Raw genomic sequence first — 18,328 nt, 5'->3', positions numbered from 1 at the left:
TTGAGGGCTACATTGACCGAATAATTTTCAACATGGGGCACGTCTCTGGGGGTAGCGGATGCTTGGTTCTTTGGCGATGTGGTTTTTGACATAAGTCAGCAGGTGGAACCAAAGTGCGAAGAAGGGACCAGGCATCCCTCCAAGGCAAAGGCTACAGCCAAAAGAGCGTTTGTAAGGTCAACAAACTTGTGTTGGTTGAGAGGACCCGGGTCAGAATCTGTGTTCAAATTCATCTAAAAGGTGTTCAGTAGGGTTGAGGTCAGGGCTCTGTGCAGGACACGAGTTCCTCCATGACCTCAAACCTACTGAACACCTTTGGGTTAAGAAGACCTGATCCCAAAGGTGTTTAGTGGGGTTAAGGGCAGGTACTTATGTTGATTAGGAAGACCTGTTCCCATAGCTGTTCCATAGGTTTGAGGGCAGGTAGTGATGAATGAGAAGAAATCTTATACCAAAGACCTTCCAAAAGAATGTCCTCCACACAGCCCTGACCTCAACCCTTCGGGTTCCTCCACAGAGCCCTGACCTCAACCCTTCGAGTTCCTCCACAGAGCCCTGACCTCAACCCTTCGAGTTCCTCCACACTAAATTGGTCAGACTAGGTCTTTATAGAGCTGGCTAGTTTGTACACGGGGCAGTCATGCTAAAACAGTAAAGGGACTTTCCCAAACTATTGGAAGAGCGCAGCTGTCTTAAAAAAAACAGTCCCCTAGGCCCAGGAGACCTGATCCCAAAGGTGTTTAGTGGAGTTAAGGGCAGGTACGTACGTTGAGTAGGAAGACCTGTTCCCATAGCTGTTCCATAGGTTTGAGGGCAGGTAGTGATGTTGAATGAGAAGAAATCTTTTATACCAAAGGCATTCCAAAAGAATGTCCTGCACAAAGCCCTGACCTCAACCCTTCGAGTTCCTCCACACTAAACTGGTCAGACCAGGTCTTTATGGAGCTGGCTTTGTACACGGGACACAGTCCTGCTGAAACAGAAAAGGGACTTTCCCAAACTATTGGAAGAGCGCAGCTGTCTTAAAAAAAAAAACAGTCCCCTAGGCCCAGGTCAACAAGGACCATGAGATCATTGCAGGTCTCATTGTTGCTCATGTTTCTCTGGAGGTTACACACATACTCCGATTGTGCCTCTGTTAGGAATAAGGTAGAACCAGCCAAGCATTTAGCATCAGTTTTTTTTTTTACAAGTTCATTAGATAAATGGGAGTCTGTCGAAGAGTCCCTGCCCCAAAGCACTTAAAAGTTGTCTGGCTTTGGGAGAGGCCGGTGAAAGTCTGAGGGATAAACTTTGAGTCTTTAAGGAAATTATTATTTTTTTTTTTTTTTCCTGAGCTTGGGTTTTTCATGGCGTAAAGATGTTTCTGTGGACTTCAGCAATGGACACCTTTTTTGGCTTGTGGGTTCAAACTTTGGCAAACGCATTTTTTTTTTTTTGTCATGATTTTACCCGGTCACTTTAACATGGAATAACGTGAAGCCCAATTTAATTGTGTCTGGATCACACCAGGCTTTGCAGGTTTAACTGCTACAGGTTTTGTTATTGCATTAACATGCATTCCCTTTCTGCCCCGAAGCCCACACTCCCACTCACCGCAGGGAAGCGGCCCCCTTATGGAGAATGAGGTAAGAGGGTGGGCCACTAGGTTCTTTTCATAGTACGGGAGGGCGGGTGACGGGACCAGAAAGAGAAGTTTCTTGACAGGAAATGACAGGAAAGGAACAAAAAACCCCTGAACAGAATGACTGACAGGCCAGGCTTTTAATTGGTACTGGAAAGGAGACAATGAGCCTCATGAGCTTTGAGTTCTGTTGTCTGGTGAACACTGGAGATCCTGAAGAAAAACAGGGCCTACAGGCGCTTAACTGTTTGTTTGCCTGTGTCACTTCTGGCTTATTGTGGGGGGGGGGGGGGGGGAGAGAAACACAAAGCTCTACTTCTGACAGCTGCACATCAAGATAGTCCTTGGAAATACTAAAAATTCCTCCGTCATCTGGTACCCATGAATATTTTATCAAGGTTGACCAGTGGTGGAAGACGTAGCTTTGCGATAAATGGAGCCCATGTTTCATTCTGCTTCTCAATGAGATGTCCCCCCTACTCTAAATCATTTACCTGTGAAAAAGTCCTAGAAGTTGGATGTACCTAAACAAAGTGGCTGAAGATTGCCCGGTTCTGTGCAAAGCATTGTAACCCGCCAAGTAGACTAGAGACGTAGAATCTTTAACTTGTTCATGTGTTTTCAGAAATCATTTTATATCTGCAATCCCCAGTGATCGGCAATGAAAGCCCTTGTTTGGGGACTTCCTGTTACAAGGCAACCGCTTTGTCCCGGTCTCCCAGTTGTGCTCCTGCGTTGTCACCATCACACGGGCCTATAAAGAGTGACCATTTAAAAGCGGAACTTTAAAATTGGACAAAATATTCCCTTGCTTTGGGTGCCCTTACTTTTGCAATGTTTAAATGCTTGTTTAGTCTAGGGGTGTAGGGATAAGGTGAATGCCTTGCCCTATCATTGGTCCGAAAGGCTCCAGCGCTGTTCTTCTTGAAGCCTCAGATTTTGAAGCCGATGGAGAGTGCAAGTAGCCAGTTAAAAGCGGAACTTGGGGAAACGGGATATAATCTACCCTTGCATTGGGGGCCCCCACTTTGTAAGGGTTAAATGCCTGTTCTAGGGGTGCAGGGATAAGATGTATTACTTGCCCTTTCCTTGGTTCGAAAGGCTCCAGTGCTGTTAGCTTCTGCTTGAAGCCTCAGACTTTGATGTCGAAGGAGAGTAGAAGTGGCCATTTTAAAAGCTGAAATTGGACAAAATCTGCCCTTGCAGTGGGGCCCTTCAGTCTGCAAGGTTTAAATGCTTATTTCGTCTAGGGGTGTAGGGATGAGGTAAATGCCTTGCCCTATCATTGGTCCGAAAGGCTCCAGCGCGGTTCTCCTTCTTGAAGCCTCAGATTTGGATGCCGATGGAGAGTGCAAGTTGCCATTTTTAAAAGCTGAACTTGGGGAAACTGGATAAAATCTACCCTTGCATTGGGGGGCCCCCACTTTGCAAGGGTTAAATGCCTGTTCTAGGGGTGCAGGGATAAGATGTATTACTTGCCCTTTCCTTGGTTGGAAAGGCTCCAGTGCTGTTCTCTTCTGCTTGAAGCCTCGGTCTTTGATGTCGAAGGAGAGTAGAAGTGGCCATTTAAAAGCTGAAATTGGACCAAATCTGCCCTTGCAGTAGGGGCCTCCACTCTGCAAGGTTTAAATGCTTGTTTTGTCTAGGCGTGCAGGGGTAAGGCTCCAGTGCCATTCTCCTTCTTAAAGCCTTGGATGTTGATGCCCGAAGGAGAGTAGTGGTAATTTTACAGCTGTAATTTGGAAATGGGACAAAATCTACCCTTGCTGTGGGGGGAGCCCTGCTTTGCAAGGGTTTAATGCTTGTTTGGTATAGGGGTGCAGGGGTAAGGCTCCAGCTCTGTTCTCTCCTTCCTGAAGCTTCGGACTTTGATGTTGAAGGAGAGTAGAAGTGGCCATTTAAAAGCTGAAATTGGACAAAATCTGCCCTTGCAGTAGGGGCCTCCACTCTGCAAGGCTTAAATGCTTGTTTAGTATAGGGGTGCAGGGGTAAGGCTCCAGCTCTGTTCTCTCCTTCCTGAAGCCTTGGACTTTGATGCCAAAGGAGAGTACAAGTGCCCCTTTTTAAAGCTGAACTTGGAAAATTGGACTGAATCGACCCATGCAGTGGGAGCCCCAGCTTCACAAGGGTTAAATTTCTTGTTTAATCTAGGGGTGCAGGGAAAAGGTCTATCACTTACCCTATCGTTGGTCAAAATGGCTCTAGCGCTGTTCTCTGTTGCTTGGGCCACTGACTTTAGACAGTCCCTTGATGCTGACCCTGCACTGTTGGAGACGGCGTGACCTTAGCGGGAAGCGCCTTGGAAAGGTGAGAGCGTTGGACCAATTGTATGGAGGGAGCCTGACAGCCAGGAAAAAGGTATTACGCCTTATCCCTGCACCCCCAATCTAAAGCAATACCAGCAGGCCCCACTGCAAGGGTAGATTTTGTCTAATTCCTGGAGTTCCGCTTTAGCACATGACACAAGCATGGTCCACTGATGTCGTCATCAGGAAACCCACCATGAGAAATGCCCTTCAGCCACTGGTGGAGTGCATGTAGGCAGGAAGTTGTTTGAAAGAGACTGCAGGAGATTAGCAGCACTGACATGTAACAAAGGATACAAGGGGTGAACTTTTAATGCCTAGTCGACAGACCGAACTAAAAGTCGTCTTGGTAGGATTTACTTTAATTTTATATTTAGTAATTTTTTGACCCAATGAGAAGTCCCTCTTCTCATTGGATGCACAGCAACAGAACATGACTTTTTTTCATCTTCTGTTCTGATTTCCCCATTGGGCTGGCTTATACTAGAGCGAGATGCAGCTGACCATGGCCTGGCTTTGATGTAGACTAGAAGGCCTGTGCCACGGGGAAAACCCTTCCTTCATTATATGGAGGTGATAAGCTGCTGATCAGAGGGACCTGTGAAGACGAGGGAAGGGGGGGAGAATTTGGTTAGCAAAGGGTGAAAGGGAGCCAAGATTACTATGGAAACCAGTTTCTGCCTGGCTGGTGCATCTTGTAAATCCATTTAGAAGCCACAAAGTGGGTGGGTGTAGAAGCACATCAATAGGGGCCGGTGTGTGAAAGAGAAGAGAGCTTATGTGTGTCTGGAAGGGGGTGCCCCTTGAATGGGCCGAGGGAGCAGAGGCACAAAGGAGGCTCTGCCTGGCCCTTGTCTTGGACAGTCCATTAAGAGTCACCCTTTAACCCTAGACAATGGAGCCATACTTGTCTCAAGTATATAAGCTCATTCAATCTTGCCATCCTGGCTTCGGGGTGGGGTTTTTTTTAATTAGCAGGGCCGGTGTTTGGTTCTCACAGTAAAGATACTTCTCCGCCCCATTTGTTGTACCATCGTTGCCATAAAAGACCCGGTACAGATGGACATTGTGGATGGACAGAGGGAAGAGGGAGAGCCGGGTTTGTATAGCCGGGGCCCGTATCTTAGCAGGTTGCCCCTTGAACATAAGCAGTAGCACACAGCGATCCAGAGCTTTGTCCTCTCTCCGGCAGTGTGCCGCCATTATCTGCTCAAGTGCTGTAGGACAGTTATGTCAATGGTATCATATGGCGTATATCGACCGTCCTCGCATGTATAGGCACAGAGAGCTAAGCAGATGGAAACCTGATAACTGAAATCCCATGATGAGTTTAATGCATCTTTCATTTTAAATAATCCCTGGTGACCCAGCCATGGAGGACCTTGTTCCAGCACCTGTTATAGGGTGACAACCCCGTTCCTGTCTCACTAGTGCGTTGTCACACAGGCTGCAGTAGACTACAACATGCGTTACGCAGGTGTGGTCTACTATTGTCTCCTTGTGAAATGCTAAACAGCTAGCATTGGGAGTTTGTGAAGTGGCTATAAAGAGGTTGTAGGAGATCCGCATCACTGAGATGAGAAGGTTATTATGGCACTTTTCCACTGCAAGTACCGGCTCGGCTCCACTCGGCCCTGCTTGGCTCGGTTTGGTTTTCCACTGCATGGTACGGTGTTGGAACGGTTTGGTGCGGTTTGCTTTTCCACTAAAGTAGTAAGTGGGTGGGATAACGATTCTCTGACCAATCGGTGGCTAGTAGTGGCAAACAGTCAAGGCTGCATGCAAAAGATTGTGGGATATGGTATCGATACGGCCCTGTTGGAACCACAACCAAGGTGGTACTGTTTAAGCGAGCCGTACCGTTTGGTTCCATGTAGTGGAAAAGCGCCGCCGTACCGAACCTTACCGAACTGTTCCAACCCCGTACCTTGCAGTGGAAAAGCGCCGCTGTACCGTACTGAACTGTTCCAACCCCGTACCTTGCATTGGAAAAGCACAAAAGCGAGCCGAACCGTTCGGTTCCATGCAGTGGAAAAGCGCCATTAGTGAATGCTTCTGAATTTTCAGTAACTGTCGTCTTGCTACAGTAACCCAGGATAGAAATGTATGTATAGGAGAGAAGTTCTCCATAGTTCATATTGAACATCCATTCCATAATGGATGCCCTCCAGCTGTTGCAGAAGTCTCATTGTGCCTCTGGGAGTCTTGCTTGTGGTTTTCAGTCTTGCAATGCCTCATGGGGCTTGTAATTCTGCAACACCTGGAGGGCGAAACTTTTTCCCACTGCAGGGAGAGACAAGCTATCTGCTTTTTAGATGACCTGACTTTCTTCCAAGAGCTCTAGTGTAGCATTGCGTTGGACGGTGGTAGGCAAACTTCGGCCTCCATCTGTTGAACTAAAACTCCCATCATGCCTTTTTGGTCTGGAAGTCGTGCTTATGGTTGACCATTTTGCAATGCTTTCTGACGCATGAAGTTATGTAACCGCTTGAGGGTAAAAGTTTCACCAACCCCTAGTGTAGGAGAAATGTTCTCTGTATTCAAGATGGGACATCTATTCTATGAGCTCTAGTGTAGGAGAAAAGTTCTCCGTACTTTAGATGGTCTATGCCATGACCTCCTAGTGTCAGAGTTTTGTAGGAGTTCTCTGTTTTAGTTGGGACACTTATTCTGACTTATTGAGTAGGAGAATGTGTTTTTTTTTTTTTTTTTTTTTTTGTATCTGTGATAAGACATCTCTACCATGACCTCTAGTGTAGAAGAAAAGTTCTCCGTACTTTAGTTGTCTTATTTTATGACCCGTTGTGTGAGATCAGTTCCTTGTACTTTTAGATGGGATGTCGATTTCATGACCTTTAAGTGTAGGATTTTGTAGAAGGTATTCTCTATATGCCTCATGGGATGTGTAGTTCCACAACAGCCGGAGGGCCATAGTTTGAGGATCCCTGCTCTATACTTTTTAGATGGGACGTCTATTCCATGACTTGTAGTGCTGTGTAGGAGATGCGTATGACCCTTGGTGTACGATTTTTTATCTTTAAGTATCTTGTTTTTAGATGGGGCATCTGTTCTAGGACTTCTAGTGTAGGACAGTGGTCTTCAAACTTCATTTGCTTGCATTTTATCTGGCCTTTGGAGCACCATGCCTTCCACTGAGACACCTATTCTTCCCTCTGCCACCAACAGTGGGGCACTATTTCTCTCACTGCCACCAACAATGGGACACTATTCCTCCCCCTAATACCAAACTTTGCTCCCGATGACCCCAGGACATTTTCTACTCCCACTGCCCACAGTCTACTCCTCTAAAGTGTAAAGGACAGTAAACTGGCCCTTTTAGTTAGAAAGTTTGGCGATTCCTGGTGTAGAATTGTTCTTTGTATCTTAGATGGGGCATCTAGTCCATGACTTCTAGCATAGGTTTGTGTAGGAGTTCTCTGTACTTTAGATGGGACATCTATTCCATACCCGCTAGTGTAGAGATTCTATTTATCCTTTAGATGGGATGTCTATTCCATGACCTCTAGCGTAGGGTTGTGTAGGAGTTCTCTGTTCTTTAGATGGGACATCTATTCCATACCTGCTAGTGTAGATTCTATTTTTACTTTAGATGGGATGTCTATTCCGTGACCTGTAGCGTAGGGTTGTGTAGGAGTTCTCTGTACTTTAGATGGGACGTCTATTCCATACCCGCTAGTGTAGAGATTCTATTTATCCTTTAGATGGGATGTCTATTCCATGACCTCTAGCGTAGGGTTGTGTAGGAGTTCTCCGTTCTTTAGATGGGACGTCTATTCCATACCCGCTAGTGTAGAGATTCTAGTTTTACTTTAGATGGGATGTCTATTCCGTGACCTCTAGCGTAGGGTTGTGTAGGAGTTCTCTGTACTTTAGATGGGATGTCTATTCCATACCCGCTAGTGTAGAGATTCTATTTATCCTTTAGATGGGATGTCTATTCCATGACCTCTAGCATAGGGTTGTGTAGGAGATCTCTGTACTTTAGATGGGACATCTATTCCATACCCGCTAGGGTAGAGATTCTATTTTTAGTTTAGATGGGATGTCTAGTCCATGACCTCTAGTGTAGGAGAAGTTCTCTGTACTTTATATGGGATTTATATTTCATTACTTTTACTGTAGGATTGAGGTCCCCTATTTAGGTTTCAGTTCAGGTGAAGCAGGTGAAGCTGGAGAATAATCCCTCTCCAGTTATTCTTGGAGATTTAGTGGGTTCTGTTCATCTCATTTCCATCTTTTGCTCAGTTGCCAACCTCCCTCCCAGTCCCACCCCCTCTGTGCCAGTCTTTATGCGGCTGAATGGGCGAGGAATGTAATCCGCATTATACGCCTTTGATGGTTAACTTCCCCACTTCATCGGGATAAGGGGAGTTGCGGGGACATGAGAGGGGGCTTGTTTAGGTTCTCTCATATGCAAATGACAGCCATTGAGTGCTGAGGAACGTAATGAGATAACACATCTTCAGAGACCCCAGAACAATCGTGGAAATCCTAAAACAAAAGCTGATCCGGGACGTGAAAAGGATTTGGCCAGGCGGAGACTGAGGGTGATCCTTGTTCCCCCCCCCCCCTCCCGACACACACACAACAGATTTTTTTTCCCACCCCCAAAGGAGCCAAAAGCCCCAGGGATGTGCCAATATACTGCTTTAATATTCATGAACTTGTCAGTCTGACGTTCTGTCCTGGCAACTCTTACAACCGTTGTGTATCAAAGATTTTTTTTTTTCTGTTTAAAGTGGACCTTTCAGTAACTTCATGAATGAATTCCCCAGATCTGTCATTTTATGTACAGGAAAAGTCAAATTTTTCAGAAAAATAGCCTTTGTCATTCTAAAGCTATACTTGTTCTCCAGTCAGTGACTTTGTCTAGGCTGAGGTGATGTCACCAGTCTGCTGCAGGCAGGAGGAAGTATTTCCCCAGTCTACCCTACCCCCAGTGATTAGATTGTAACTTTGGAGAAGTGAGCGGATTTCTTTTGCTGCAGTAAGGTACCCACTGCAAGGGCAGATTTTGTCCAATTTCAGCTATTATATGGTCACTTGTACTCTCCTTCGACATCAAAGTCTGAGGCTTCAAGTAGAAGAGAACAGCACTGGAGCCTTTCGGACCAAGGAAAGGGCAAGTAATACACCTTATCCCTGCACCCCTAGAACAGGCATTTAACCCTTGCAAAGTGGGGGCCCCCAATGCAAGGGTAGATTTTATCCAGTTTCCCCAAGTTCAGCTTTTAAATGGCCACTTGCACTCTCCATCGGCATCCAAATCTTTTGTGGACTTCAATGGGAGCTCCTGAAAACCGTGTTCGTGCCTCCTAGTACTAGCTTTCCACTGGCTAAAACAAAAATCCCCAAGCCTAAAAACTCCCGAAAAACGTGCATACTAATATTCATAAGGTTTGAAGAAGCTCAAACCTAAAGAAGAAATCTAAGTATGGATATTGGTTTAAATTGTTCCAGCTTGGAAATACTGTGTATACACCATACCTGTGGAATCACTCTAGAAGCTGGAAATCACTCTAGGAGGCAACCACTAGTACAGTGATCTCCACTAGCTTCTGAGTCTTGTGGCCAGCAGCTGCCCTACAGGATTGTGAACACTGGAGGAGTTGGCCTTTGGACATGGTCGCCATTTAGGGGATGCTTTGCATTTCATAAGGGAATGCAATAATTTCCTAAATGGGACAAGGTGGAGAGCAGGACTTCACCACCCGACTCTCCACCTCATCCAACCGGAAGAACGATTTGAGAAAATCGCCATTTAGGGGATGCTTTGCATTTCCTAAGGGAATACAATCCTTTCCTAAATGGACGAGGTGGAGAGCAGGACTTCATCACCTGACTCTCCACCTCATCCATCCAGAAGAACGATTTGAGAAAATGCAAAGTGATCTCTGAATGGCGCCTGTGCCGTACAGCTGCCCCTCCTGGTGCAGCAAGACAGTCACTCAGGAGCTAGTAGGTCACTGTAGTAGCAGTGTAGTAATGATGCCCATTACAGTGATTTCCAGCTGAGGTAATCTTCAGGTATGGTATATACATGGTTGGCCCAAGCTGGAACATTGTTTTTATGTAAAAAAATATCCAAACCTTGAATTTTAATTATGAGCCCAGCAAAATGCTTGGAAATGATCCACATTATGTAGAGTCTTGGTAGGGCGGCTGCAGACTGTGGGGAAGCAAAGTGGGGAAGAACCATTGCAGTAACGAGAAACCACCATCCTTGATATTTTTTCTCCTGGCCAGAGTGGGCTCTTTTTAGGGTCTTCCTCCTCCTGCCATGCCACACACACCTCAACCCTTGGAATTATGCAGTACCACCCTTTTATATTTCAGTCCCTATAAAGAGCCCTGAACTGAAATACGGCGTTGGTTCTGCTCGTTCCAAGGGTGGAGGTGTGTGTGTAGAGCATGGCAGGAGAGACCATTAACGGAGCCCACTTGGGACAAGAAAACTTTCTCCTGCCATGCTCTGCACACACCTCCACCCTTGGAACAAGCCGCACCACTCTTCGTATTTCAGTTCTTTTGCCCTGAGTGGGCTCTTTATAGGGTTTTTCTCCTGCCATGCTCTGCACACACCCCCCACCTTTAAAATAAACAGCACCACCCTTGATATTTGTTTTTTTGCCCTGAGTGGGCTCCTTTTTATAGGGTCTTTCTCCTGACATGCTCTGCACACTGTTCCACCCTTGGAAACGCAGTACCACCCCATGTTTTTCACTTCCTATAAAGAGCCCACTCAGAACAAGAAAACTGAAAGACGAACGGTGGTGCTGCTCGTTTTTAAGGGTGGAGATGTGTGCTGAGCATGGTGGGGGTAAAAGGCCATATAAAGAGCCCACTTGGGGCAAGAAAACTTTCTTGTGCCATGCTCTGCACACACCACCACCCTTAAAACAGGCAGCGCTGCCTTTTGATATTTCAGTTTTCTTGCCCCAAGTAGGCTCTTTATAGGGTCTTTCCTCTGCCGTGCTCTGCACACTCCTCCACCCTTAAAACAAGCATTATCTCCTTTGGTATTTCAGTTTTCTTACCCCAAGTGGGCACTTCATAGGGTCTTTCCCCTGCCATGTTCTGCACACCATTCTACTATTAAAATAAGCAGAACCACACTTTTTTTGCCCTCAATGGGCTCTTTTTATTAGGGTCTTGCCCCTGCCATACTCTGAAATATGAAGGGTGGAGCTGCTTGTTTCAAGGGTGGAGGTGTTGCAGTTTTTAATGCCCCAATTGGGCACTTTGGTATTTCCCCCACCATACTTTGCACACACCTCCGCCCTTGTAATGAGCAATAAGACCCTTTGTATTTCAGCTTTCTTGCCCCAAGTGGGCTCTTTATAGGATATTTCCTCCTGCCTTGCTCTGCACACACCTCCACCCTTGGAACGAGCAGCACTACCCTTCGTATTCCAGTTTTCCTACCCCGAGTGGGCTCTTTATAGGGTCTTTCCCCCCGCTGTGCTCTCCACACACCTCCACCCATGAAACAAGCAGCACCACCCTTCGTATTTCAGTTTGTTTTTTTTTGCCCCAAGTGTGCTCTTTATAGGGTCTTTCTTCTGCCGTGCTCAGCACACTGCTCCACCCTTGCCGGCACACACATTAAACGCACACATTTATCACACAGCTTGTGAATCTTGCCTGGTAACAAAGCAATTCTTGTTTACCCAACTCGGAGGGATCATTTTTCAGACCTCACAAATCCCCTCTTCACCTTTCCCATCAGAAAACACCTCCCTGAACAATAAGAAAATTGGGGCCTGCCACCTGATAGCTCTCCCAAGGAACCGGCCAGAGAGGAATGTGCAGAACTTACAGGCTCTTGTGAGACGGCCTTTGTGCTGTGCGTCTGAATCTGCTGGGGACGCCCTGCCGAGGCTTTATTCCTTCCCCCTGGAGACTGCAATATATATATTTATGTGTAGAAATATATCTTTTATGTAGACCTAGAAGACTCCAGGCCTTCCTGCCTGCCAACCGAGTAAAATATTAACCCACTTCTTTCTCTTGGACACAAAGCATGCCCCATGTTCCATAGGATCAAAGTAGGGCATGTGCTCGCCCCGTTCTGCATGTTGTGCCATAAATTTGGTGGGAACTTGATTTTAATTAAATGTTTTTTTTTTTTTTCATATAGAAAGTTTGTCGATTTATGGTCCAGATTCTTGGTGCTCTGGGACCGTTGTCTTGATGAAGTCTGTACATTCTATCTGTTCGTCAAGACCATAGAATAAAGTGTTGGTCTATATTGCATTGTCCCTTAAGTCTATTGAAATTTCTGAAATGCCTCGAAGACTGTTAATCTTCAGTGATCCTGCCAGTATTCCTTGGAAAGAACCCCATTCCTGTTTAACTGATTGTGTTGGCATGGGAGGGGGTCTTTCCCAGCGTAGTCAGTTTGCATCCTTTCTTCCTACTTTGGAGCTAAAGGATACCATTCATTTTTTGCGGTCTGTGTCCCCAACTGTAGGACCTCTACTTCTCCTCTTGTAGAGGAAATTTCTCCAAAGCAACACGTATTCCCGTCTTGGCTGTCGCCAAAACATTTGTCCCTTTTACCATTCCCTCATCCCTTGCTTAGGCTTTCACTTTGTCTCGAGGACCATGGTCATCAGGGCACTAGGTGAATCTCCCCAGTGGGGACACAGCATAAACCTGGCAGAGGGTCCAACTTTTCCCTACTCGACGCTCTTCAATGCTCTAATCATTGGCTACAAAGTGCCTTGGGTGGTGAGGATGCATCGCAACATTCTATCTGTGCGTCAATACCATAGAATAAAGTTTTAAAAGGTTGGGGTCTATGTTGCATTGCCCCTTAAGCCTATTGAAATTTCTGAAATGCCTCGAAGACTGTTAATCTCCAGTGATCCTGCCAGTATTCCTTGGAAAGAACCCCTGTTTAACTGATTGTGTTAGGCATGGAAGGGGGTCTGTCCCAGCGTAGTCAGTTTGCATTCTTTCTTCCTACTTTTAGAGCCAAAGATGCCATTAATTTTTTACTGTCTGTGTCCCCAACTGTAGGATTTCCCTTTACGTCTCCTCTAGTAGCCGAAACGAGAGGAAATTTCTCCAAAGTAAGACGTATTCCCGTCTTTGCTATCACCACAACATTTGTCCCTATTACCATTCCCTCATCCCTTGCTCAGTATTTCACTTTGTCTCGAGGACCATGGTCATCGGGGCACTAGGAGAATCTCCACAGTGGGGACACAGCATAAACCTGGCAGAGGGTCCAACTTTTCCCTACTTTACGCTCTTCCATGCGCTAATCATTGGCTACAAAGTGCCTTGGGTGGTGAGGGTGCATTGCAAAACTGCAGTGTGGTCTTCTGGGAGATAGAGGATCTGGCTGTTTTTTCTGGCAGAGATTCCTGAATCTGGCTGAACAGAATGAGTGTGTGTATGTAAACCCAAAATCTGTATACAACTAAACATGGCAACTAAACATGGCAAACTGAAAAAATTGCCTTCTTGAGCAAACCATTAACCAGGTCAAACTTTTTTTTTTCCTAATGGAGATCCTGCCAGAAACAGCACTTCCTGATTGGACATATGAAGTTACTGTCTTGCATTTGGCAGCTGGCCGTTGGTCAGTTGGGTTTGCAGAAGATAATCAGACCAATGACCAACTGGCAGCAGCTGTTGTGGGATTTCTGGCACGTGATCGTCCCTATTACACCTATTACACAGGTGTCAAACTGGCGGCCCTCCAGCTGTTGCGGAACTACAAGTCCCATGAGGCATTGCAAGGCTGACAGTTACAAGCATGCCTCCCACAGGCAGAGGCATGATGCGACTTGTAGTCCAACAGCTGGAGGGCCATCAGTTTGACACCCCTTAAAGTTTAAGGCATGAGTGTTCAACCTGTAGCCCTCCAACTGTTGCAGAACTACTATCAGAAGTTCCATCATACCTCTGTGGGGTCATGCTTGTAGCTGTCAGCCTTGCAAGGCCTCATGGGAATTGTAGTTCTGCTGAAGGAACATAGGTTGAGCACCCATGCCTTTTTTAAAGAGATAATCATGTGCCAGAAACCCCAAACTTCTGATGCCAGTTGGCCATTGAATTGCTTATCAGGGAAAAGCTCCTGCAAACCTAACGGCTAACAAAGACGGCCAATTGCAAGACAGTGACTTTATATGGCCCAACAGGAAGTGCTGTTTCTGGCAGGATCGCCACTTAAAAGAAAAAAGTTGACCTAGTTAAGACTCAAAAGGATGAGCACACCTTCGCATAAAGTTGTAGGTGTTTGTCAAGAATATTTTGAAGTCTTGCCACGTGTCCGTTTTCCCCAGCGGTATGACGACCATTGAAGGTCAAGCATGTCTGCCTTCTGATCTGCGTGCACATTGGGCACGTCAACTGTATGTGTTGAGGGCCCTGTTAGCCAACTCCGGCCTGAGGACAGTTGGAATGTGACTGCCTGCCCCTTATCAGCAGTAGATGCCTTAGAACAGGGGTGTCAAACTCAATTAAAATTGCGGGCCGCGTCAGCATTATGCTTGCCCTCAAAAGGGCCGGTTGTATCTGTAAGACTAGATGTCCAGAGCATCCCCTACCCTTAAGATGTTAAGAGCCTCACCACCATCAGAAGTTGAGTCCCTCACCCTTCCTTACATCACAGTGAACCCCCCTTATCTTGTGTAGCTGCTGGGAAGGTGTAGGCATTGCTGGAAAGCAAAAAGTACAGGGGCTTGAGCTCTCCTGCAGCTGCAGGAGAGGTATGAGGGCCACATGAAATGGCCTGGAGGGCCGGATTCGGCCTGCGGCCTTGTTTTTGACACATGTGCCTTAGAACATTGGTGCTCAACCTGTGGCCATTTAACTGTTGCGGAACTGCAAGCCCCATCATACCTCAGTCTTTGGAAGTCATGCTTGTACCTGTCAACCTTGCAATGCCTCATGGGATTTGTAGTTCTGCATCAGCTGGAGGGCCACAGGTTGAGCACCCATGCCTTAGAACCTGTTCCCCCGTGTGCTTTTTTTTTTATTTTTGTTTCCTCTCCTACCTGACCTACTTGGAGCAGCACAGACCTTACAAATTTCTCACTATTACTTTTCCTGTTGGATGCCAGGTGCCTGCACAGCCTGGGGGATACCCACGCCTAGTTTCCATACAGGTTTTGATTATGTTGGGTGCCATCCAAATGCCAAACCCCATTACACATCCCTGCAGCACACGGGAGTTTGTGGATTTTGCAGTGCTACTTCCTCGCTGCCGGCATTTGATGTTCCAGATAGCCTGATTTAGTCTCTTGGATTTCTCTACTAGTTGGCCCATCCCTTGCAATCATCATCCTGTCACAGCTTTAAGTAGCACAAGCTGTGTGCCGACCGTGTGGTTGAAAAGAGTGCCATGAAAGTAGCAGGAGGTGTGGTGCGATGTGGGAAGTAGCTAAAGGTGTGATCGTATGGTAGCAGGTGGGAGCTTAGAAGGTGATTGCTGAACCAGTGATAATATGTGGGTGTTGGTACTAAAAAAAAAAAAATTGGGCATAAAGCCGAGGCATGATCTAATGTGTTTTTTTTTTTTTATCCTCTGCAGGTTCCTAACAGGAAAGGGCTTGGTTATTCACCCAGCGATCGGAGACCGATTGGACATTATTTGCCCCAAGGGGGAGCCATCGCGGCCTTATGAGTATTACAAGCTGTACATGGTTCGCAAAGAACAGGCTGAATCCTGCAGCACCATTATGGATCCCAATGTCTTGGTTACGTGCAACCAGCCGGATAAAGAATTTCGATTCACCATTAAATTCCAGGAGTTTAGCCCGAACTACATGGGCCTGGAGTTCAGAAGGAACCAGGACTACTACATCACATGTAAGTTCCTCCGCAATGGTGTGGTGGCAACGTTGCTGTTAACTTCGGCCTTAGCACTTTGTCTTCCTATACTACGACCATACGATGCATTATAAAAGCTGACTATGTGTTGGGGCATTTAAAGGATTTGTATAGCAATAACCCAAATATACCGCCAAACCTCCCTCCTCTCCTTTACGTCGCTTCAGCTTTATTTTTTTCTTTTATTTTGTTCTTGTAGCAAGAAACCACTTTTTATTACCCCCCCCCCCCCCCGTGACGACACCACCAGGCTTGTGAAAGGGGCAGTTGCTAGGGGAAGGGAACAAGAAATAGATTTGTTGACCAAGGCACGCCCCCCCCAGAACTACATTTCCCAAGTACCCTTTCCCTACACAGTGCTTGGGCATGGTTTCTGGGTATCGTGGCAGCATTTTTTTTTTTTTTGTGTGAAAGAGCTAAATGTGTGCACATGGAGAGGGGAGCAGATAGTCCAGCAGAGTACAACCCGGGCATGGTTGACGATGCTGATTAAGATTTAAGTGCAGCTGTGTCAGCCCGTTACAGAAAGTTGTGAGATGCTGGATGTCCGATAGGTCATCTAGTATGTTGTGAAGGATAGGATGATACACCAGGCATTAAGGGGACAGGGTAACTCATTGGTGGATTCCATTATCTCTCAATAAGATGTCCAGCTATACATAAAACTGGGCTCAACAATTCCTGTTTGCCATGGTGACTGGAAAAAAGAAAACTCTATGCTGACCAGGTCATTATGAGTAGGAGTCTCCTACTGCCTAGATACTGTCCCAGGATTCAACCAAGATCTGGCATCACCTGGACCCAGGACATATACCACTGCTGCGTACCGGAACACTCATTTCACCACCAAATAGCAACTCTATACTAGTTAGTGATCTCCCGGCCATCAATCTCCTGGCCATCAATAATTTGAGCTGGCTCCTTTATTTTGTAAAGATTTGACCAGGTTGGACAAAGTATTTACACATTGTCCTGCTACCCTCAAAAAAAACCTGCTTTGATGCAGAAAGAAACTTGGGGGCTTGGCATTGGCTGCTGGGCCTATAATGAGCCTAAATATGTAACTATAGACACTATATGGACATCTGACCATCATCCCATATGAGATTGTTGGACCGTCCATTCCAAAGAAGGTCAATTATGGAGTTGCACTACTTTGCATCCTCCATTCTTGGAAGGCGTTTCACAAGAATTTGGAAGGTGCTTGTGGGAATTTGTAACCATCTCTGAGTTCAAGTACTGATGTCCGATGGGAAGACCTGGCTCACCATCGGCATTCCAGTTCATCCCAAAGATTTTCAGTAGGGATGAGGTCAGTTCTCTGTGCCATTCAAGTTCCTTCACATAAATGTCTTTAAATACCTGGTTCCACTATTTGGGAAGGCTTACAGCAAGATTTTCAAGATGTGTCTTTGGGAATTTGTGCCCATTTAGCCAAACGAGTATTTGTGAGGGTCAGGTCCTAATGATTGGATGAGAAGACCTTGCTCAAAATTGGGGTTCCAATTCATCCCAATAGTTGGTTAGGGCTCTGTGCAGGACACAAGTTCCTCCATGACCACAAACCTACTGAAGACCTTTGGGATGAGAAGACCTCATCCCAAAGGTGTTCTGTAGGGTTAAGGCCAGGTACTGAGGTTTGTTGAGAAGACTTTATACAAAAGGCCTTTCAAAAGTAGGGTTGAGGTCAAGTCCTTGTGCAGGACAATGGAGTTCTTACACACCAAACTGGTCACACCACGTCTTTATGGAGCTGGCTTTGTGCACGGGGGGCACAGTCGTGCTGAAATAGAAAAGGTCTTCACCTAACTGTTAATATAAGGTTGGAAGAGCACAATTGTCTACAATGTCTTTGTATGATGGAGTGTTACTCCATCATACATTGAAGGTTCCTGGTAACACTCCATCATACATTGAAGGTTCCTGGTGTTACCAGGAACCTTCAATGGGAACTAAACTCAATTGGAGGGAAGCCCACATACCTTTTGGTCGTGTAGTGATGTAATGGTCCGGGACGAAAACCTGTTTGTATGAAAGGCTCAATACCTTAAAACTACCATTTCTTTTGGCCGTTAACTGGTACAACTCAATTGTGTCCAAGGTCAAGCTTGGTGCACATATGTAAATGACTGACTTATTTCGTTTATTATTTTTTCTTTTTTTTTAAGCAATAGAAGACGTCCTATAGATCCAATTAGTCCTCCTCCGATATTAAAAACCAGTTAACGAAAGTTGTCTCGGTAGAGATTCCGAGCAGCAAATGTAAATAATGAGACCTGGATTCTGTTCCGTATTAAGTCCTTCGGTATAATTAAAGTGCCTATGTTTCCCACCATTCTTGTGTGAAATGTGCTCACGCAGCAGTGTGGAGTACATCTCAAGTATTCCCCTTAGCGGGGCTCATGGCCTGTTAAGTAGAAGGGTTTCTGCAGTTTAGGGTCATGGTAAGGTTTATTGCAGCCCAGGGCACTGCAATAAATGTAAACTCTTCCCCCTCCTCTTGCAGTAGTAATGATTTGTATTGCTTAGA

At 46.0% G+C, this 18,328-nt stretch overlaps 1 protein-coding gene across 3 annotated transcripts in view; it reads left to right on the top strand.

Annotated features, from left to right (window-relative positions):
• The window catches only part of EFNB1 (ephrin B1), a 100,574-nt gene that overhangs the window by 60,603 nt on the left and 21,643 nt on the right, over window positions 1–18,328 (top strand). For all 3 annotated transcript variants that reach the window (XR_014225508.1, XR_014225509.1, XM_082263976.1), the window contains exon 2: window positions 15,500–15,777. Coding sequence is in view for 1 of the 3 variants with exons in the window: in XM_082263976.1 (XP_082120102.1) it covers window positions 15,500–15,777 (278 nt within the window). In the remaining 2 variants the exon portion in view is untranslated. The remainder of the gene's footprint in view (window positions 1–15,499; window positions 15,778–18,328) is intronic.

This window comes from Pelophylax lessonae (assembly GCF_965119305.1).
Source record: "Pelophylax lessonae genome assembly, chromosome: 7".
NCBI lineage: Eukaryota > Metazoa > Chordata > Amphibia > Anura > Ranidae > Pelophylax > Pelophylax lessonae.
Note: the sequence above shows the minus strand (reverse complement) of the source record. Positions and strands in the feature narration are given on the sequence as shown.